The sequence below is a fragment of the Oncorhynchus kisutch genome, linkage group LG22 (assembly GCF_002021735.2).
Source record: "Oncorhynchus kisutch isolate 150728-3 linkage group LG22, Okis_V2, whole genome shotgun sequence".
NCBI lineage: Eukaryota > Metazoa > Chordata > Actinopteri > Salmoniformes > Salmonidae > Oncorhynchus > Oncorhynchus kisutch.
In genome coordinates this window covers 1,518,202-1,541,791 of record NC_034195.2, presented here as the reverse complement: position 1 = coordinate 1,541,791, position 23,590 = coordinate 1,518,202, and the positions used below count along the sequence as shown (strand labels likewise).

The window sequence follows — 23,590 nt, the reverse complement described above, 5'->3', positions numbered from 1 at the left end:
TAAAAACGCAATGAGTATAAAGGTAGCGTCATGTGTCTGACCAATTTGAAAATATTGGCCTAGGACTAGGTCCTAATAGCTGAGTTATAGTATAGTAAAGAGGATTTATACATCTACTGCTTTGTACATTTTTATAAATAACAGTTCATCTTTAATATGAGCATAATACACATTCGTAAAACCAATGCCTATATTAGTTAGAATTGTTGCATGCTTAAAATATCATGCACCAATTAAGATATCAAATTCTGATATGTCAAATGCTGACATCCTCTGACCCCACAGAGCGCCTGTCTTGTGCGATTTCAAATGATGTCACACGAAACCACAAGGGGAACTCAGATTTGCCAAAAGCTTTAGAGTTGTACAAGACTCCGGCCTCCAAAGAACAGCTCCTTTGCGACGCGGGTAAGACAAACGTTATCGTAGCAGTAGCCTAGTAGATGGGCCACAAGTGGAGAATTGATGGAAGAGAATTGAGCAATTATCTACTTTACTTTTTCTTCTTGGGCGGTGACTATTGGTGAGGTCTTGGCTGCGTTATTGACTCAACACGCCTTATTGAGCAGTCGTGCTAGACATAAGTGCTGGTTTTCCGGAATCAACGCAAGCGAGAACAGTGAGGGGGCTCTCGTCGACTCCGAGTGTGCCGAATGATGTCCTTTCTGTCGGGGCAGTGAGAAGGAATCAAAGGTATCTACAAAAGGACCACCAACGCCTGCTTTCCAAAGGTGTTGTTTTGAAAGTTATGGACAGTGCGCTCTACCACTCAGCGGGAATTTTCGGCACCCCCTCGGCTTCTAGAAACTTGACTGCGGGCGGAAACATGATCACCTCCACCAAGCCTCTCGCTTTTTCGATCGAACGGATTATGGCCAGGACGCCCGAGCCAAAGTCGATACCTTTCCCCAACCTGTTCCATCACACTCCGGTGGGCAAAGCGGACCCGAAGCAGGCGCTCAACATGACTTCATCCTCACTGCATTGCATGATACCATTAGTGCCATTGGCATACGAACCGGGTCATAAACTAAATATGAATGGATTAGATACGAGTCACTTTGACGCTTCCTCGTATAATTCAAATGAGTTGGTCAGCATTGGTTTGAACTATAAGAACGAACAACCAGATCTGAGCTCGTCGGTGGGACAATACAAACTTTTTCGACCACGGGTGGTAAACCAGTCATCTTTTCATGCCATGGGGGCTGTGTGCTACCTGAACTGCGGGCAGAGTGCATGCCCACCCCCAGCCAGCATCGTAAACATCCACCCCATGGCCTCCTACTTTCTCAACACTCCACTGCAGCATGCGCGCCAGAGAGCTTTCCTCGCGGAGAAAAATAAAGTGTCTCACTGTGCAGACAGATACGCATCCGGAGTTAAAGACATTTCCCAAACTCAACTCCATCACTACATGAAAGAGAGCGCACAGATTATATCGGACAAACTATTCAAGGGCTCTTCCAAATTGAACAGTGGTTGCCCAAGCGGCAAACCCAAAGTATTCACCTGCGAGGTTTGCGGAAAGGTAAGACCATCCATTTCGTACATTTGGTGGTCTTTTCCTTTGCAGGCCTGCTTGATAATTTCAAATCGTTCATGTTAGAATCATAATATCTGTATTTTCTATTCACAGGTGTTCAACGCCCACTACAATTTAACGCGCCATATGCCCGTGCACACTGGAGCGAGACCATTCATCTGCAAAGTATGCGGCAAGGGATTTCGACAAGCAAGCACCCTTTGTCGCCACAAAATTATTCATACTCAGGTATTCTATTCAATCATCATAATCATACCCAAAGCCATTCCCATGTTCTATGTTGTTTAAGCGAGGCTATATGAAAACCACAACATGGAACTAGGCCTGCATTATCGGTAAATTTGATTTTACAACGCATCAATGCCATTATTGTATTTTAGGCTAAAATATTAATATTTTTGCCTGATGTTGAACATCTCAACGTTCACTTGTTTAACAGTAGGGTATAGGCTATAGTCTAGTTTACTATAGGCCTATATATAAGCAATTGTACTGTATGCCTACAGCTTTAGTTGGAACCCAAATAAAATGTGATTTCTAGAATCACATTCATTTGTTCATATGCCCTTCACAGGAAAAGCCTCATAAATGCAACCAGTGTGGAAAAGCGTTCAACCGGAGTTCAACTCTTAACACTCACACACGAATCCATGCAGGTTACAAACCCTTCGTCTGTGAGTTCTGCGGCAAAGGATTTCATCAAAAAGGTTATAAAGAATGTTAATGTTAAGTGTTCTGGATTACATTATTGGAAATGTACCTTGTTATGACCATTACTCGATTTGTCCAAATAAAGTAGCCTAAATACATGGAATAATTTGCAATATTTGGATATGAGATTATCATTTATTCTGCTTTGAGAAGAAAATCTAGATTGCTTTCAGAACTGAATTTACGTTGCTCAATTAAACTCAGATTACATGTACAATGTACGACTCAATTTATGATTTGGATTAAAACGGAATTGACTGATAACTGTGGCTCTGATTCTTCACAATATTGTTGACATCCATTTTCTTTTTTTTTCTTTTTTATCTTCAAGGTAATTACAAGAACCACAAATTGACGCACAGCGGGGAGAAACAGTTCAAATGCAACATCTGTAACAAGGCCTTCCACCAAGTGTACAACCTGACGTTCCACATGCACACGCACAATGACAAGAAGCCCTTCACGTGCCCGACTTGCGGCAAGGGATTCTGTAGGAACTTTGACCTGAAAAAGCACATGCGAAAACTACACGATCTCTCTGGATCCCAATCCCCTGCCACTCTCGCCACAGGCGAAACTGACTAAAAAGCTCCGAGGCTAAAATGCCAACCATGCGCCTTTACGCACACTGATTTGCCCAAATCTGGAATTACGCATGCGAGTTTAGACCGCGCAAAGATGCTGTGGACTATTCTATTAGTACATATTTTCCTTGAATTTGACATTATAATGTCACTATACTGTTGTTTTAAATCTCAGGATTACTGTAAAATCGATATTTATTTGAAACTTTATAGGCTAATAATTTAAGAGAATAATTGAAGACTATGTACAAATTATGTTTTGCTGTGATAAGTGTGGTAGCCTACCCCATTTTATATGATGCCCTTGATAAAGTTACATGATTTTCCAACACTTGTGTATATGCAAAGTTTTGCAGGAAACGAGTGTCTTTGACACATAGACCTACGTTTTTAAACAGGTGCACAAACTCAAACATTTAAGTTATGAAAATAAAATAATGACAATAAAATGAAACTCTGTATATGTCATATTGTGTCCGATATCCTATTTGACTGACATGATTAAGAAAAGGAGTTCCATTATTTAGAAAGTGATGGACATAGCCTAGGCCAAAATATTGCATGATGGTGAGAGGAAATATTCGGGTTAATAATAACAGTAGTAGTATTAGTAGTAATAATAATATCCTAATATAACTTGACTGTTATTATTGTCATCATCATCATACGCCTATGATTGTTGTAGTGATAATTAGGTCTATGTCATCATCATTTTTATTTCTTAAAAAAAAAAGAAGATTTGCGTTTTCTTTTTTGCTTGTATGGAGGATAATCAGTGGCAATTTAAAAATGAAATGCTAAATTGGAATTTCAAAATGACAAATGCATTTCTATTTTCATATCAGTGTGCATGATTCATGTCACAATGAAATTACAGTGTTTAACATGACAATCGGAAATGCTAAATGGAAATGCTAAATGGTACATCGAAAATGGAAAATGGTAAACAGACAATTCTAAATGTAATGCTCAAAGTGAAATGGAAAGTGCTTGTTTTCATTTTCCAACTGCCCAATGTAAAAAAAAAAATCATTTTTGATTTTGCAAATGTATGCAAATTGTTTCCTGGAGGCTGAACCACGAGATCAACATGACTCCAACGTGCATTGCTACATCCTAGCCACGTCACACTCTCTGTGTATTGATTTTAGCGTAAACAACAGGGATCAGACCCGATTTCCTTCACACCAAAATAACATTTGGCATGCTAACCCAAAGCCTAGGCAATTTAGCTTGGGGAGCCAATGCAATTTTTCTTGTCTCAGGCAAAGTTACTCAACATCAGACATCGTTACTCATCACAGGTGCTTGGTCACTGAACCACCTTTGTTACACAAGCAGCTACTTGACCACACCGCAGGCACACTTTGAAAGAGAACAATAATCACAACACGATCACAAGACAGACTCCTCGGGCTCAGATGGGTCTCTGTGAAGAGGAGGAGGTCAAAGGATGCTGTATTGTAACTGAGGTTGTTCAGTGGCCACACATGCACGATTAGTATGTCTAACCGGAAAAAAATACCATTTCACTTTACACATTGCATATACAAGTTTTTTTCAATTTCCCAAATTTGTTTAGAATAAATTTTTACCTGCCAATTTTAAATGAGACATTTTCGATTTTAATTTTAACTTTGCAATTGATGTGGCATTAATCATACACACTAATATGAAAATATAAATGCGTTTATCATTTAAAAAAACCCTAGTAAAGCTGGAATAGTTCATTGAAACAATAATAAAGCGGTCATCCCGCTTCTGTTCGGGGGAAATGCGGAGGGACGGGCCTGGGGAAATGTAGTCTTCCGTGGCCATACCTCCAAACTTACCTTGTTGTCACACCTCGTTTGGCGGCCAGGAGAATTTTGTATTAGCCAGAATGGCTACAATGCTCCACTGGATTCCAGTAGCTACATTTTGACTGGATATTTGAATTCAAGAACCCTACCCCCACATGCCTATGAAAGGTGTGCTGAATGTAATGTTCATCACTGCTTTCCTAGTAAATGATGGCATTACAACTGCTCTGCTTGAACACTACAAAACAAAAATAAGTTATGACTATGGTCAGCTCTAGCCTTTTGGGGCCATAAGCGAGATTTTGGTTGGTGGCCCCCCACTTGATGACTGAGAGAAAAATGTAAGATTTAATGTTAATTTCATTAAACACATTTCGCCATGGGGCATAGAGAAAATGTTGTAGTTTAAAGCACATTCTCTGCAGTTCTACATGTTTTTCCACACAGAGAGAAAATGTAGCAATTTTGTAACACATTTCATGCAATTCTGCTTATTTTATTTTGCCATGGGGCAGAGATACATTTTTGCAGTTTTAAAGGACATTTCCAGAAATTGGGTTGGAGAAACATTTCACTTATGTCGCTTACGCCTGGAGCCAGCCCTGGTTATGGCATTCATTTATATTTATTTAACATTTATTTAACTAGGCAAGTCAGTGAAAAACAAATTCTTATTTACAATGACGGCCTACACCTGCCAAACCCGGACGATGCTGGGCCAATTGTGCGCCACCCTATGGGACTCCCAATCACAGACAGATATGATACAGCCTGGATTCTAACCAGGTACTATAGTGATGCCCCTTGCACTGAGATGCAGTGCCTTAGACCGCTGCGCCACTCGGGAGCCACTGGGGAGGGCGTGTCTACCTACAGGCTATAGTAAATGTTTAGTGCATCAAGTGTAGCCAACAGTCTGTGATTTATTGATATTGAAAGTCACCACAAACACGGCAGACATACACATATTTCGATGGGGGTTTTAAATCAATGATATTAACCCTGGATTGCTGAAGCTATGTATTTTGTTTCTCCCAGTCCATGCAAGGCATTTGATTGGTTTGACGTGATTGGTTTGCAAAGCCCCTTTGTAGCTGCTTTCTGTAATGGACTTCACCAGGATTTTACCAGGCTTTCCGAAAAGGGAAGCCTGGTTCTCGACGAGGCTGGGAGAAATGCTACCACACTCAAATTCATAGACAGAGCTAGAGATGCAAGGGCTGACCATCCATAATAGCAACATTATCGATTTAACTATGTTTTGACATTTACATTTGCATTGTTTACAAACATTTGAAGTAAATCAAGCTTATGTTTTGGGTTCTGATGAGGTACAACAGTTGAACTAAGCTCATAAAGCATTTATAAGTTATATTCTTCAAGATTCAAGGGTAGCCTATATATCATGTATTTGTAAATCCAAAAATGGATGTCGCAACTAACTAGCTTTAAGCATTTCATTTTCAATGTGGCACTGATTATCCTACATAAGGAGTTTATCATAACGGTGAGTTTTGAATGAAGCTAAAAAGTTACGTATCCTCCAGTGATGTAGGCGTACATGCAATGTAAGGGATGTAGGTTAGGCAAGCTATAAGTCTTTAGGACTCTTGTGGGCAGTTTTTTTTTTAGAAATACCAATACTTATATGCAACTGATCTTAAATTATCATAGGGTTTTCTTCAATCAGGATAGGCTATTCTTCAAATTGAAAATAATAATTTGGAATAAGGTGGTGAATTATTCAATTGGGACAATCAGTGAATGTGCCAATGTATTTTTTTTTCTTTTTCGGAGCTACATTTTTTTGGCAGAATTTGGTCGTGTTCCACTGCTTAGACGTTGCATGCATCAACCGACAGTTTGCGTGCCACATCATTGACTGTGTCAAAAACGGACAGATTGCTATAACATATGATGTTGTTAGCTGAAAGGTAAAATACTTGTCCAGGCGTTGTAAGTTCTGGCAACATCCAATTAATGGAACGCTACCTAATGGACGTGTTTGAGTGGTAAGGCTAAAGCAACTGACTGTAGATGAAAGTTGAGCAGTGAAGTCAGTGGAGGTGCATCAGCGACAGCCAAAAGGCAGACACTAATGTGGTTTTCCAACAGCAAGGCTCAGGCTTTTTATATACAGTACCAGTCAAAAGTTTGGACATACCTACTCATTCCAGGGTTTTTCTTTATTTGGGCTATTTTCTACATTGAAGAATAGCGTAGACATCAAAACTATGAAATAACACATATGGAATCATGTAGTAACCAAAAAAAGTGTTAAACAAATCGATTATAAAAAATATTTTGATTTGTTTAACACTTTTGTGGTTACTACATGATTCCATATGTGTTATTTCTACAATGTAGAAAATAGTAAAAATAAAGAAAAACCCTTGAATGAGTAGGTGTGTTCAAAGTTTGACTGGCACTGTCTGTATATATATATATAGATATAGCTATTGAAATTAAAAGTAAAACATGTAACTTAATAAATTAAGGTAAAAGAAAATGTACCAATGTTAAAGGAAACTAAAGGGTGTGCAATGTAACTCTCTATGTAAATTGGAAAATCTGCCGTTTCCAGCTACAATAGTCATTTACAACATTAACTATGTCTACACTGTATTTATGATCAATTTGATGTTATTTTAATGGACAATTCTTTTTGCTTTTCTTTCGAAAATAAGGACATTTCTAAGTGACCCCAAACCTTTGAACGGTAGTGGTCACATGAGATGATTAATGCCAGACTAGTATTCTATTCCTTAAAGATGCCAGTGATTTCTAGTCTGTGCCTATAGGCAGCAGCCTCTAATGTGCTAGTGATGGCTGTTTAACAGTCTGATGGCCTTGAGATAGAAGCTGTTTTTCAGTCTCTCGGTCACAGCTTTGATGCACCTTTACTGACCTCACCTTCTGGATGATAGCGGGGTGAACAGGCAGTGGCTCGGGTGGTTAATGTCCTTGATTATCTTTTTGGCCTTCCTGTGACATCGGGTGTTGTAGGTGTCTTGGAGGGGGGGTAGTTTGCCCCCGGTAATGCGTTGGGCAGACCACACCACCCTCTGGAGAGCCTTGCGTTTGCCGGCGGTGATACAGCCCAACAGTATACTTTCAATTGTGCATCTGTAAAGGTTTTTGAGGGTTTTAGGTGACAAGCCAAATTTCTTCAGCCTCCTGAGGTTGAAAAGGCTCTGTTGCGCCTTCTTCACCACACTGTCTGTGTGGGTAGTCCATTTCAGTTTGTCAGTGAAGTGTACGCCAAGGAAATTGAAGCTTTCCATCTTCTCCACTGCGGTCCTGTAAATGTAGATAGGGGGGTGCACCATCTGCTGTTTTCTGAAGTCACAATCATCACGTTTGTTTTGTTGATGTTGAGTGAGAGGTTGTTTTCCAGGCACCACACTCCCAGAGCCCTCACCTCCACTTTTAGGCTGTCTCGTCATCGTTGGTAATCAAGCCTACTTCTGTTGTGTCGTATGCAAACTTGATGATTGAGTTGGAGGCGTGCTTGGCCACGCAGGCATGGGTGAACAGGGAGTACAGGAGGGGGCTGAGCACGTACCCTTCTGGGGCCCCAGTGTTGAGGATCAGCTGAGTGGAGGTGATGTTTCCTACCTTCACCATCTGGGGGTGGCCCATCAGGAGGTCCAGGACCCAGTTGCAGAGGTCCTCAAGCTCAATGATGAGCTTGGAGGGTACTATGGTGGTGAATGCTGAGCTATAGTCAATAAACAGCATTCTTACATAGGTATTCCTCTTGTCCAGATGGGATAGGGCAGTGTGCAGAATAATGGCGATAGCATCGTCTGTGGATCTATGGGTCTAGGGTGGCAGGTAAGGTAGAGGTGATATTATCCTTGACTCGTCTCTCAAAGCACTTCATGATGCCAGAGGTGAGTAGTCATTCAGTTCAGTTACCTTTGCCTTCATGGGTACAGGAACAATGGTGGCCATCTTGAAGCATGTGGGGACAGCAGACTGGGATAGGGAGAGATTGAATATGCCCGTAAACACACCAGCCAGCTGGTCTGCGCCGACTGGGCCGGCAGTCTTGTGAGGGTTAACACGTTTAAATGTTTTACTCACGTCAGCCACGGAGAAGGAGAGCCCACAGTCCTTGGTAACAGGCCACATTGGTGCCACTGTGTTATCCTCAAAGCGTGCAAAGAATGTGTTTAGCCTGTCCGGAAGCAAGACGTCTCGGCGACGTGTCTGGTTTTCCTTTTGTCGTCTGTGGCCACAAATGTCTCGTGTCTGAGTCGTTGAATTGCGGCTCCACTTTATCTCTATACGGACGTTTAGCTTGTTTGATTGGCTTGCAGAGTGAATAACTACACTGTTTATATTCTGCCATATTACCAGTCGCCTTGCCATGCCATGTTAGAATCACCTTTGGCAGCGATTACAGCTGGAAGTCTTCCAGGTAAGTCTCTAAGAGCGTTGCACTCCTGGATTGTACAATATTTACACATTATTCTTTTAAAAATTCTTCAAGCTCTGTCAAGTTGGTTGTTGATCATTGCTAGATAGTCATTTTCAAGCCCATAAATTCAAGCCGATTTGAAGTCAGAACAGTAACTGTAATTTTAGACCTACAAAGATGATCTCAATGCACAAATTGCACATCTCTTTTCAGACATGCATTTCCATCATTAAGATGAACAAACTTCCTCTGATAAACCTCTACAGCTCTCGGATTCCCCTCTCACCTCCACTGGGATATTGGAAGAAACTGCATACCCAATGTCCCAATGGCCTGGCGCCCCCTGGAGGAGAATTTAGCAGAGCCGTAAAGACTCCAAGATCGGGTATATTCCAACATCTCTATCAAAAAAGCCAAACTTACCTTTGGCCATATCATCACGCAAATGCTTACAATATGGCGTTCAATGGGGAGCCATTGAAAATATATTATTAATCATCCACCCCATATGCCATTGTTTAATAATTACAGTCTCATTTTGGGTTGGGTGGCCAGCCAATATCTTTTCCAGCTTGGAGTGAGAGAGGAATTCTTACTCTCTCTGATATTGTGGAGTATTGTAGCCTACGTGTGTTGAATAAAGCAATACAATCTGTCTGGGTCTTCATAAAAAAAACATGTTTTAACCTAGGTGCTTATGGCGTACCCTGGGGTTGTGATCTATTATCCCATCCTATCCACAAAATATTGACAGCAAGGGTAAGAAAGGGCATACTCTCCAAATGATATACACTGCTCAAAAAAATAAAGGGAACACTAAAATTACACATCCGAGATCTGAATGAATGAAATATTCTTATTAAATACTTTTTTCTTTACATAGTTGAATGTGCTGACAACAAAATCACACAAAAATGATCAATGGAAATCAAATTTATCAACCCATGGAGGTCTGGATTTGGAGTCACACTCAAAATTAAAGTGGAAAACCACACTACAGGCTGATCCAACTTTGATGTAATGTCCTTAAAACAAGTCAAAATGAGGCTCAGTAGTGTATGTCGCCTCCACGTGCCTGTATGACCTCCCTACAATGCCTGGGCATGCTCCTGATGAGGTGGCGGATGGTCTCCTGAGGGATCTCCTCCCAGACCTGGACTAAAGCATCCGCCAACTCCTGGACAGTCTGTGGTGCAGCGAGACATGATGTCCCAGATGTGCTCAATTGGATTCAGGTCTGGGGAACGGGCGGGCCAGTCCATAGCATCAATGCCTTCCTCTTGCAGGAACTGCTGACACACTCCAACCACATGAGGTCTAGCATTGTCTTGCATTAGGAGGAACCCAGGGCCAACCGCACCAGCATATGGTCTAACAAGGGGTCTGAGGATCTCATCTCGATACCTAATGGCAGTCAGGCTACCTCTGGCAGGCACATGGAGGGCTGTGCGGCCCCCCAAAGAAATGCCACCCCACACCATGACTGACCCACCGCCAAACCGGTCATGCTGGAGGATGTTGCAGGCAGCAGAACGTTCTCCACAGCGTCTCCAGACTCTGTCACGTCTGTCACGTGCTCAGTGTGAACCTGCTTTCATCTGTGAAGAGCACAGGGCGCCAGTGGCGAAATTTGCCAATCTTGGTGTTCTCTGGCAAATGCCAAACGTCCTGCATAGTGTTGGGCCCCCACCTGTGGACGTCGGGCCCTCATACCACCCTCATGGAGTCTGTTTCTGACCATTTGAGCAGACACATGAACATTTGTGGCCTGCTGGAGGTCATTTTGCAGTGCTCTGGCAGTGCTCCTCCTTCTCCTCCTTGCACAAAGGTATATCCAAACCAACATATTACCAATCCATTCCAAATGGAACAAAGATGTACCAGCAGTAAATATTAACTGGATTACGGTCTGGTCCCAACATCATATTTTCATCAATAAACTCAAATCACCAAAGGTAATTTTGTGAGTTATGCTACTCGAAAAAACTTTACCAGATGAACATAAACTCAACCCCCCCCCCCCCCCCCCCCCCCGGTCTGTATGCTCTGCCCCATGGTACTCCTGGCACATTTATTCATATGGTCTGGAAATGCCTAGAAGTTTTCTTCCTTTGGCAATCTGTGGCTTTTGTCATTATCAGACATTTTGTCTAAACCCATCCCATGTCTGCCCAATGTGCTACTGCTTATTGATGACTTCACTGAATTTAACATACAGGCAGAGGAGGCCCAACAGCAGCCAAGAGAATGGTTGCCTTACGATGGCAAGACCCACACACACTGCCACATCAGAAATGTATTTATTTATTATAGACATAGCATTACCTGAACTGTCAATCTCTCAACTGCATGGTAAAAAATCAGAGGACATTAACATATGGACGACAATACTTGGCAGTATGAAATCATTACTTTAAGATATGCACTTAAATAAGCAGATCCTGTTTGGGATGCACGATATATCAGTGAACATATCGGAATCGGCCTATATTGGCAAAAAAATGCCAACATCAGCATTGGCCCGATGTCTAGTTTAACGTCAATATGCAAAACCAATGTCAAAGCTGACGTGCATACCTATATAACATAGGTAGATGACGTAATGACTCCACGTAAAATGTTGCACTACACGTGCAACACAGCATTCCTAACCTAACAAAACTGAGGTTTTTGGATATAAAGAGACTTTATCGAACAAAAGGAACATTTATTGAGTAAATGAATGTCTTCTGAGTGCCACCATATGAAGATCATCAAAGGTAAGGGATTCATTTTATCTCTATTTCTGAGTTTTGTAACGCTTCTGCTTGGCTGGTTACTATGTGTAATAATTTGTCAACTGGGCTATGTTCTCAAATAATAAGGTATGCTTTCGCCAAAAAGCATTTAAAAAATCTGACACTGTGGTTGGATTCACAACAAGTTCATCTTTAAACCTTTGTAAAATATGTTTTGTTTTCTGAATTTATATGAATGAGTATTTCTGTATTTGCGCTCTGCAATCTCACTGGATGTTGGCCAGATGGGACGCTAGCGTCCCAATACCCTAGAGAGGTTAAAAACCTATTTCAAAGCTACCGTGCATACCTATATAATGTAGGTACATGACATAATGACGCCCACAATATCTACTGTGTGGATCGAGCAGTCCACAAGTCGAGCAGTCATTTGAAAGAGTAAGAACATTTCAGTGAGACACCTCAAATGGCGAAATCCATTAATGCCAAGATACTGGAATTCATTGCCCTTGACAATCAACCGTTCTCTGTCGTGGGTGATGTTGGCTTTCACCGACTGGTCAAGCACCGGAACACACTACCAAGTGCTCTATTTTTGAGATGTTGCCCTACCGGTGTTACACAGTAATACAGTCACTGCTATTAGCTTCACGACTTACATTTGGACTGTGATATCTGCCTCATGAGCAAGCTGACTCTGACAGCACAGTGGGTCGTCGAGGATTTTGTATTACATCCTCATGAATATGCTGGTTGTCATACCGCTGCTGCCATTTCAGTGGCATTTGAGAACATGTTTGAAACTTGGTAACATGAACCCACTAGCTAGCTTCATTCAAACAACTGACTGGAGAAATAAGCTCATCAACTGCGCCTGCAGCAGACGTGATACCCTCTGTCATGACATTGAAATGCCTGCTCAACAAAACTGCCATCACTGGCTGTGAACAAGCGATTCGGTGGCATTCTCTCTTTACTGTGTCGCCACCATGCTCGATGCTATGTACAAGGACCGCTACTTCGATGCAGACAAGAAACAGGGTTTACGTGAAATGTTACATACACAGCTGGACAAGATGGAAACGGACACTGTGACAGTGCGCACCGAGGAAGAGAGGCCATGGACAGACAGACAGACAGACAGACAGACAGACAGACAGACAGACAGACAGACAGACAGACAGACAGACAGACAGACAGACAGACAGACAGACAGACAGACAGACAGACAGACAGAGCTGAAACTTCACTGCTTGCCATGTATGATGAAATCCTGGTTGAGAATTAAACAACTGAACAAATGAACAACGAAAGAGCACAGCAAGTAAGTGCTGGTAATGGGGACATACGTAAATGCCAACAAAATAACTTTTTGGTGTGTGTGTGTGTAACCTTTATTTAACTAGGCAAGAAAGTTATTTACAATGACGGCCTACCCCGGCCAAACCCGGACAATGCTGGGCTGATTGTGCCAGCCCTATAGGACTCCCAATCATGGCCGGATGTGATACAGCCTGGATTTGAACCAGGGACTGTAGTGATGCCTCTTGCACTGAGATGCAGTGCCTTAGACCGCAGAGTCCTTGTGTGTGTGTTAACTATTTAACTGTACTAGAATGCTTAAAAGGCCGCAAACATTTTAAATATCGGTTATCGGTATCGGCATCATACATTTTTTTTGACAAGGAAAATATTGGATATCGTTATTGGCCAAAAATGTCATATCGGTGCATCACTAGATTAAGTTAATTAATACACAGGGATGATGGGGGATGTGTATTTCTGTTCGTTTGTGTTTTTTTGTTTTATAAACAATTACAAAAACATGAACACAAAAGCTGTAACTCAGGAACGTTCAATGTCAAAGCAACTCCAGTGTAAAATTGGCGTTTTCTTTTAGATTATTGTCCTGCTGTGAATTTGTCTCCCAGTGTCTGTTGCAAAGCAGACTGAACCAGGTTTTCTAGGATTGTCGTAAGAACATTCGGACCAAAGTGATATGGGTTCCACATATTTATTGAAGTTTTACGCACAAAAGAATAAAGAACCAATTCAATGTGATGTCAATGAAGTGCTCACAGGCAACTACACATAAACAAGATCACACAAAAACCAGTGGGGAAATGGCTGCCTAAATATCATCCCCAATCAGAGACAACGATAAACAGCTGCCTCTGATTGGGAACCATACCCGGCCAACATAGAAATAAACAACCTAGATTACCCACCCTAGTCACACCCCGACCTATCCAAAATAGACCCCCCCCCCCGACTCTATAGGGGAGGGTCAGGGTGGGCATCTAGCATCGGTGGCGGCTCTGGTGCGGGACGAAGAACCACTCATCCCGCGGATCCAGCCTTGGACCCGGGCTGAACACTGTGCCTGGACTGGACCTTGGTGCAGAGGAAGGCTCCTGCCATGGAGCAGGACTGGACACCGTGCCTGGACTGGACATCGGCGCAGAGGAGGGCTCCGGCCATGGAGCTGAGTTGGCCGCTGCGCCTGGACTGGGCACCGGCGCAGAGAAAGGCTCCTGCCCTGGAGCGGGACTGGACACCGTGCCTGGACTGGTCATCGGCGCAGAGGCAGGCTCCGGCCTTGGAGCGGGACTCGACACCCTGCCCGGACTGGGCACCGGCGCAAAGGAAGGCTCCGGCCATGGAGCTGGGCTGGACACCGGGCCTGGACTGCAGACCGTCGCTGGAGGCTCTGGACTGCAGACCGTCGCTGGAGGCCTGGTGTGTGGAGCTGGCACAGGATGTACTCGGCTGTGGAGGCGTACTGGAGGTCTGGTGCGTAGAGCCGGCACAAATTGTTTCCGGACAGATGACATACTCCGCACGGCGAGTGCGTGGAGCTGGCACAGGACGTACTGGGCTGTGGAGGCACACTGGAGACCTGGTGAGTAGAGCCAGCACAAATTGTACCGGAACGATGACACACTTCGCACGGTGAGTGCGGGGAGCTGGCACAGGACGTGCTGGGCTGTGGAGGCGCACTGGAGACCTGGTGCATAGAGCTGGCACACATGGTACCGGACAGGTGACACACACTTCAGGGCAAGTGCGAGGAGCTGGCACAGGACGTACAGGGCTGGGCAGGTGTACTGGAGACCTGGTGCGTGGAGCCCGGGAAGGTGAGAGTGGTGGTGGATTGGCTCCAGCCTACTTCCAGGGTGCAGCTGCAATGTTTCCTGGGGTTCGCCAACTTCTATCGCCGCTTTTTCCGGGGTTACAGCACCCTGGTTTCTCCCCTGTCAGCACTCACCTCGCCCAAGGTTCCGTTCACGTAATCCCATGCTGCTGACCTTGCTTCACCACAGTTCCCATCTTGGTTCATCCTGACCTGTCCCGTCAGTTCGTGGTGGAGGCCAATGCTTCGGATGTCAGAGTGGGGGCTGTCCTGTCCCAGCATTCTGCCCTGGACCTCAAGCTACATCCCTGCTCCTTCTTCTCCCATCGCCTCAATGCCACGGAGACATCCTACCTTCCATGTGTCCAGAGTTAAACCCATGTCTCACAGCCCTTTGTCTCCAGCCTTTTGCTGTTCGATTAATAAACTGTTGTTATTTCGACGTTGTCTGCATCTGGGTCTTACCTGAAACGTGATAGTATCTTTGTAGAGACTGGGTATATTGATACACCATCCAAAGTGTAATAAATAACTTCACCATGGTCAAAGGGATATTATATGTCTGCTTTTTTATTTTTCTAATCTACCAATGGGTTCCCTTCTTTGTGAGGCATTGGAAAACCTCCCTGGTCGTTGTGGTTGAATCTGTGTTTGAAATTCACTGCTCGGCTGAGGGACCTTACAGATAATTGTATGTGCAGGGTTTCATTTTTTATTAATTTTAAAACATAATTCCTCTGACATTATGGGGCATTGGGTGTAGGCCAAGGACACAATCTCAATTTAATACATTTTAAATGAAGGAGGGCTAAACAAAATGTGTAATGGGTCAAAGAGTGTGAATACTTTCTGAAGGCATATAATATACAGGGCCTCAGGAATGTATTCAAACTCCTTGACTTTTCCACACTTTGTTAGGTTAATTAAAGCCTTGTTCTAAAATTTTAGTTCTTTCAGCAACTTGATGGTGGAGGAAGCCACGAATCCTCTGCATCCCACTTCCACTGGCCAGACTTTTGCATTTCAGCCATGCTGAGTTGCGTCTGCTGCCAACTCTGTGTAACGCAGTTTCTTACGCTCGTAGGCCTCTTCAACAGAGTTTTCCCACGGGACTGTGAGCTCTATGATGTACACAGCCTTTTGTGAAGGGGACCAGAGTACCATGTCTGGCCTAAGGTTGGTAGAAGCAATCTCAGGTGGAAAAATGAGTTGCTGGCCAATATCGACAAGCATCTTCCAGTCCCGGGCCATGGCTATGTGTCCAGTTTCTGGCTTCGTAGGAGGATGCTTGGGCCTTTTCTGTCCCTCCCGGATGAATGTTGTTGTTTTGACGGGATTGCTTGTTTTTGGAGGTAATGAATTGGTTGCACTCCTCTTGGTCTCAAGTGCTGCAGCCAGGCTCTTGAGGACCTGATTGTGCCTCAAGGTGTAGAGGCCTTGTGAGAGACTGTTCTTGCAACCTGTCATTATATGCCTGAGAGTCCTTGCCATGCCATTGATGTAGGTTTTTTGGTGATGGAAGCACATCATAAACAGCTCTTATGATGAAGCTGATGTTGCTTGCCTCCATTTGCCAAAGCTCACTCCAGTTGATCTTTCTCCTCTCCAGGCCTTCCCACCGCATCCATTGCCCTTGTTTAGCAAGAGAGACAGCCTTTGCTCTTCTTGCAGTCTCCTCCTGTCTGCGCACCTCCTCAACCACCAGCTTCCTGCGTTCAGATGTTGTTGCCTTATGGAACGTTGGTTTGCTTGCTGCCAGGTCAAAGCCTCCTCTTCCATGCTGGATATTCCCCACAATGTCTTGGTGTCTCTGGGCTGATGTTGTTTGCTGCACAGCCTTGGATGATGTCCATTTCCGTCCAGTTTGTAGGGGAGGTGCAGCCTTGCTAATGGTCTGATCGTTGGAGTCCTTCAATGTCATCTGAAGTCTTACTTTAGAGCACTTGTACTCCTCCGTTGGACTTGTAGTAGTTCAAGGACCCCTTTGTCATAGAGGCCGATGTTTCTCAGGCATCGTGGGACACCCAGCCATTTCTTCACGTATGAGGTAATGGTTCGCTCCATCTTCTCCACTGTTGTTATTGGGACCTCATAGACGGTGAGTGGCCACATTACCCGGGGGAGAAGTCCAAACTGTAGGCACCAAAGCTTGAGCTTCCCAGGCAGTAGGATCATGTTGATGTACTCAAGACCGTCAGCGATGTCCTGCCTTACTTGCTGCACTTTAAAAAAAATATATTTTAATTTGACCTTTATTTAACATGGCAAGTCAGTTAAGAACAAATTCTTATTTTCAATGATGGCCTAGGAACAGTGGGAACTGCCTGTTCAGGGGCAGAACGACAGATTTGTACCTTGTCAGCTCGGGGATTCGAACTTGCAACCTTTCGGTTACTAGTCCAACGCTCTAACCACTAGGCTACCCTGCCGCCCCACTTGATCTTTATCCCGGAGACTTTCGTTGTACCATCTACCCAGGCTCTTGACGGGTTGCTCAGACACCGTTGGTATCGGGTCATCTCCAATGCAGAACCTCACATCTTTAAGCTGTCCCTTGACAATGGAGATGCTTCGAGATTTGCTTGGCTTGATTTTCATCCGGGCCCACTTGATGTTATCCTGTAGTTTTGCAAGTAGCCGCCTGGTGCATGCTGCAGTGGTGGTCAGTGTAGTCATGTCATCCATGTATGCTCGGATAGGTGGGAGAAGGAGCCCTTCCTTAGTTCTCTCACCACCGACCACCCATCTCGATGCCCTGATGATGACTTCCATGGCCATAGTGAAGGGCAGAGGTGAAATTGTACAGCCTGCCATTATGCCTACTTCCAAGCGCTGCCATGTTGTTGTGAAGTCAGGTGTTGTGAAACACAATTGCAGGTCTTGGAAATAGGCCTTTACCAGTGTAGTGATGGGTTCTGGTACGTGGAAAATGTTGAAGGATTCCCAGAGGAGTTCATGGGGAACTGAGCCAAAGGCATTGGCCAGGTCGAGGAAGATGACATAGAGGTCTCTCTTGTCCTTCTTAGCTGTTTGGATCTGGTGCCAAATCATACTAGTATGTTCCAGGCAACCAGAGAAACCAGGAATGCCTGCTTTCTGTACAGATGTATCAATGTACTTGTTCCTTTCCAGATAAGTGGACAGCTTTTGTGCTATTATACTGAAAAAGATCTTCCCTTCGACGTTGAGAAGGGAGATTGGTCGGAATTGACTGATGTCTGTCGCATCCTTCTCTTTCGGGATTAGCACACCACCAGCCCTTCGCCATGCCTTTAGTATTATTTCCTTCTGACACACTATCCTCATGAGCCTCCAAAGAAAGCATAGAATATCCGGGGCGTTCTTGTAGAGCGTGTATGGTACTCCATTAGGCCCAGGAGCCGAGGCCGCTCTTGCTCTTCGGACAACGTTCTCTACTTCCCTCCATTTTGGAGGGTCAGTGTGCAGATTGAATTCTGTTGGTTGAATAGGTGGGATGTCATGTGGGATGATTATCTGCTCATGCCTTTTCATGTCCTGGTAGACCTTTTCCAGATGTTCTTCCAGTTTAGGCTTTGGAGTTTTTAGGATTCCTCACTTTACCTTTGCGTAGAGGTCTTTGACAAACGTAAAGGTTTTTTATAGAACCGTGTTCTTGAGTGTTCCTTCTTCCTACGAAGTTTCCTTAAGTTTTCCGCTCTTCGCAAGGTTGCCAGCCGACATTTAATGTCTGCTTGGAGTAGCATGAGACCTTCTCTCTCTGTATCAGAGGCCTTCTTCCACTGCTTTCTCGGCTGCCTTCTCTCTCTGACAAGTATCTCGATCTCTTGCTGCCTCCTAGATTTGGCTGGCGCGGGTGGTGTCTTGCCACTTCTCCTTTCGTTTACTCCACAGCGCTCTTCTCCGTAGTGGTAGATAATGTCTCCCATCCTTTCAAGCTTTTTCTCTGCTGTTCCTACCTGTTGTTCCAAGATTTTTGTCAGGTTGTTGTTGATTGTTTCCCACTCTCTCTTTTCAACAGCTTTGGGCCACTTCACACTCGGTCTGTGCCCTTTGATCTTTTCCTCTTTTAGAGGTCTCTGTGGTTGGGTGAGTTCATCCACCGGCATTTCTGTGCTTATGTTATCCTCCTCCATTACAGGGGTGCTGATGTTCTGCGAACCTGGGTTTGCTTCCCATCGCTGTGCTTCATTTGACTGATTTGACTGGCTGCTTCGTAAGAAGTACTGGTCAATGCGAGGTCCCTGTCTCTGCTCTCCCAAGCACCTTTTCCTCCCTTGATGGATCCTTAACCCCCTTGCCGATGTTACTCTCTACCAACCACAGCTGCACACCTGAAGTGTGTGTCCTGCTGCTGTTATGGTTGTCTCATGTGCTGTGTTCCTACTCGTAGTCGTTTCCGTTCCTGGGTCCGTAACCGTGTGATCAGTCGTTGAGCCATCTTGCGCCCCAGCTCTCGCAGGCTCTAGGGGTATGTTCCTTTGTTGACTTTCAGTAGCACTTAGCGGGTGTCACCAACATACTGAAACAGCGTTGGAGACTGCCCACATGGGTAGCTAGCCCATGACAGCCCCAGTGGGGTCTATTCCCTCCGGTCAGCTGTCTCTCCAAGCTGTCACACAGACTTTCCTATGTTGTCAGCTGTCCTTTCACAGCAGTCACTGGACTGGTCCAGATAATCAGAATCATAAAACACGGGACGAGATGTTAAAAACTGTTCATTGTGCTAATAGATGGAATGCACTCACATGAGATTTGCCGTGATGTTGACAGAGTGGCATGGGAGGTATATTTCTTAGACTGGGTTAAGATGTCAATTTTGGGACACATCCTCAGTAGTGTGCCTTCGAATCAGTGGGTGTTTCGTCCTTTAATCACTAAACACCCTCATCAAAGGTGGCCAGCTAAAGGGTGATCAAGCCTTAGCTTGTGTCCCATGCCCAATTAAGATGTCCCACGGGACTATGCAAGGCAGGGGCGTCCTCTTCCCTGAGCCAGCCCTACAGCTGAGTTCTCAGGTGGGGGTGGGGGGTCATGAAGTTATAGCCCAACAAGGGTCTTTCCGTTTGATCCAGATCCACTGGCTGCCTCTTTCAGCTGCTTGAGAAACTATAGTTTTGGCAAGTCGGTTAGGACATATACTTTATGCATGACACAAGTAATTTTCACAACAATTGTTCACTTATAATTCACTGTATCACAATTCCAGTGGGTCAGAAGTTTACATACACTAAATTGACTGTGCCTTTAAACAACTTGGAAAATTCCAGAAAATTATGTCATGGCTTTAGAAGCTTCTGATAGCTTCTGGAGGTGTACCTGTGGACATATTTCAAGGCCTACCTTCAAACTCAGTGACTCTTTGCTTGACATCATGGGGAAAAAAAGTTGTAGACCTCCACAAGTCTGGTTCATCCTTGGGAGCTATTTCCAAATGCCTGAAGGTAACACATTCATCTATACGAACTATAGTACGCAAGTATAAACACCATGGGATGATGCAGCCGTCATACCCCTCAGGAAGGCTGCGCCTTCTGTCTCCTAGAGATGAACGTACTTTGGTGCGAAAAGTGCAAATCAATCCCATAGCAACAGCAAAGGACCTTGTGAAGATGCTGGAGGAAACAGATACAAAAGTATCTATATCCACAGTAAAACGAGTCCTAAATCGACATAACTTGATTGGCCGCTCTGCAAGGAAGAAGCCACTGCTCCAAAACCACTATAAAAAAGACAGACTACGGTTTGCAACTGCACATGGGGACAAAGCTCGTAGTTTTTGGAGAAATGTCCTCTGGTCTGATGAAACAAATATAGAACTGTTTGGTCGTGATGACCATCGTTATGTTTGGACGAAAAAGGGAGAAGCTTGCAAGCCGAAGAACACCATCCCAACTGTGAAGCACGGGAGTGGCAGCTTCATGTTATGGGGTTGCTTTGCTGCAGGAGGGACTGGTCCACTTCACAAAATAGATGGCATCATGAGGTAGGAAAAGTATATGGATATATTGAAGCAACATCTCAAGATATCAGTCAGGAAGTTAAAGCTTGGTCACAAACGGGTCTTTCAAATGGACAACGACCCCAAGCATACTTCCAAAGTTGTGGACAACAAAGGACAACAAAGTCAAGGTATTGTAGTGGCCATCACAAAGCCCTGACCTCAATCCTATTGAAAATTTGTGGGCAGAACTGAAAAAGCATGTGCGAGCAAGGAGGCCTACAACAGGAGGAATGGGACAAAATTCACCCAACTTATTGTGGGAAGCTTGTGGAAGGCTTCTTGAAAAATGTTTGACCCAAGGTAAACAATTTAAAGGCAATGCTACCAAATACTAATTGCGTGTATGTAAACTTCTGACCCACTGGGAATGTGATGTAAGAAATAAAAGCTGAAATACATCATTCTCTCTACTATTATTCTGACATTTCACATTCTTAAAATAAAGTGGTGATCCTAACTGGGAATTTGAGCTTTTACCTAAAACAGGGAATTTTTACTAGGATGAAATATCAGGAATTGTGATAAACTGAGTTTAAATGTATTTGGCTAAGGTGTATGTAAACTTCTGACTTCAGCTGTATGTGTTCTGTGAGCAGTGTCACATGGTGAACATTACATTTTCCATCTCGGATTTCAGACATGACCAGAGTCATCACCACCACTTGATTAAGAAAAGCGATGGTGTTTACGACCCCATGGAGTATCACCCGGAAATGTACACATCACACTTCAGAACCAGCGTGAGTCTGCCTTTTTCCTGTTCCTGCTGCTCCCCCTGACAGTTCACCTGTTCCTGCTGCTCCCCCTGCCACCTCACCTGTTCCTGCTGCTCCCCCTGCCAGTTCACCTGTTCCTACTGCTCCCCCTGACAGTTCACCTGTTCCTGCTGCTCCCCCTGACAGGTTACCTGTTCCTGCTGCTCCACCTGACCAGTCACCTGTTCCTGCTGCTCCCCCTGCCAGGTCACCTGTTCCTGCTGCTCCCCCTGCCAGGTCACCTGTTCCTGCTGCTCCCCCTGACAGTTCACCTGTTCCTGCTGCTCCCCCTGACAGTTCACCTGTTCCTGCTGCTCCCCCTGCCAGGTCACCTGTTCCTGCTGCTCCCCCTGACAGTTCACCTGTTCCTACTGCTCCCCCTGCCAGGTCACCTGTTCCTGCTGCTCCCCCTGCCAGTTCACCTGTTCCTGCTGCTCCCCCTGACAGTTCACCTGTTCCTGCTGCTCCCCCTGACAGTTCACCTGTTCCTGCTACTCCCCCTGCCAGGTCACCTGTTCCTGCTGCTCCCCCTGACAGTTCACCTGTTCCTGCTGCTCCCCCTGCCAGGTTCCATGTTCCTGCTGCTCCCCCTGACAGTTCACCTGTTCCTGCTGCTCCCCCTGCCAGGTTACCTGTTCCTGCTGCTCCCCCTGACAGTTCACCTGTTCCTGCTGCTCCCCCTGCTAGGTCACCTGTTCCTGCTGCTCCCCCTGACAATTCACCTGTTCCTGCTGCTCCCCCTGCCAGGTTACCTGTTCCTGCTGCTCCCCCTGCCAGTTCACCTGTTCCTGCTGCTCCACCTGACAGTTCACCTGTTCCTGCTGCTCCCCCTGCCAGGTCACCTGTTCCTGCTGCTCCCCCTGACAGTTCACCTGTTCCTGCTGCTCCCCCTGCCAGGTTACCTGTTCCTGCTGCTCCCCCTGACAGTTCACCTGTTCCTGCTGCTCCCCCTGCCAGGTTACCTGTTCCTGCTGCTCCCCCTGCCAGTTCACCTGTTCCTGCTGCTCCACCTGACAGTTCACCTGTTCCTGCTGCTCCCCCTGCCAGGTTACCTGTTCCTGCTGCTCCCCCTGCCAGTTCACCTGTTCCTGCTGCTCCCCCTGACAGTTCACCTGTTCCTACTGCTCCCCCTGACAGTTCACCTGTTCCTGCTGCTCCCCCTGCCAGGTTACCTGTTCCTGCTGCTCCCCCTGACAGTTCACCTGTTCCTGCTGCTCCCCCTGCCAGGTTACCTGTTCCTGCTGCTCCCCCTGCCAGTTCACCTGTTCCTGCTGCTCCACCTGACAGTTCACCTGTTCCTACTGCTCCCCCTGACAGTTCACCTGTTCCTGCTGCTCCCCCTGACAGTTCACCTGTTCCTGCTGCTCCCCCTGCCAGGTTACCTGTTCCTGCTGCTCCACCTGACAGTTCACCTGTTCCTGCTACTCCCCCTGCCAGGTCACCTGTTCCTGCTGCTCCCCCTGACAGTTCACCTGTTCCTGCTGCTCCACCTGACCGGTTACATGTTCCTGCTGCTCCCCCTGCCAGGTTGCCTGTTCCTGCTGCTCCCCCTGACAGTTCACCTGTTCCTGCTGCACAGCTAAGAGTTGTGATCCCATTGGCCCAGCCACCCTTCTCTACTGCTGAAGCCTGAGCTTATTGGCTCACCTGCCCCTGGCTAAGCCCTCGTGGGGGAAGGGGAGAGTCATGTGGAGCCAGCATGTTACACAGGCAAGAGTGGCTTACAGTCTGTCAGTGGGTGACCACCCTGTACAAGCTGAGAAGTCAAAAATGCTTATGTATTTTGGAACTAGGTTTATGGATGTCTTGTCAGTACGTTCTGCAGATATGCCAAAGACTAGTTGTTAGTGGTAGTAGAATTGATTTAAGTGGTACAGGGGTAACAGTAGTGATAATGACAGGGGTAACAGCA

The 23,590-nt window shown here is 45.3% G+C and overlaps 1 protein-coding gene across 1 annotated transcript; it reads left to right on the top strand.

Moving 5' to 3' along the window:
* The first annotated feature begins 378 nt into the window (after positions 1–378).
* LOC109867769 (fez family zinc finger protein 1) lies at positions 379–3,309 on the top strand. Its single transcript, XM_020457050.2, has 4 exons — positions 379–1,531; positions 1,640–1,774; positions 2,121–2,253; positions 2,589–3,309. Exons 1-4 carry the CDS (start codon positions 749–751, stop codon positions 2,840–2,842), a joined length of 1,305 nt encoding a protein of 434 aa, XP_020312639.1. The 5' UTR covers positions 379–748; the 3' UTR covers positions 2,843–3,309.
* Positions 3,310–23,590: the final 20,281 nt, after the last annotated feature.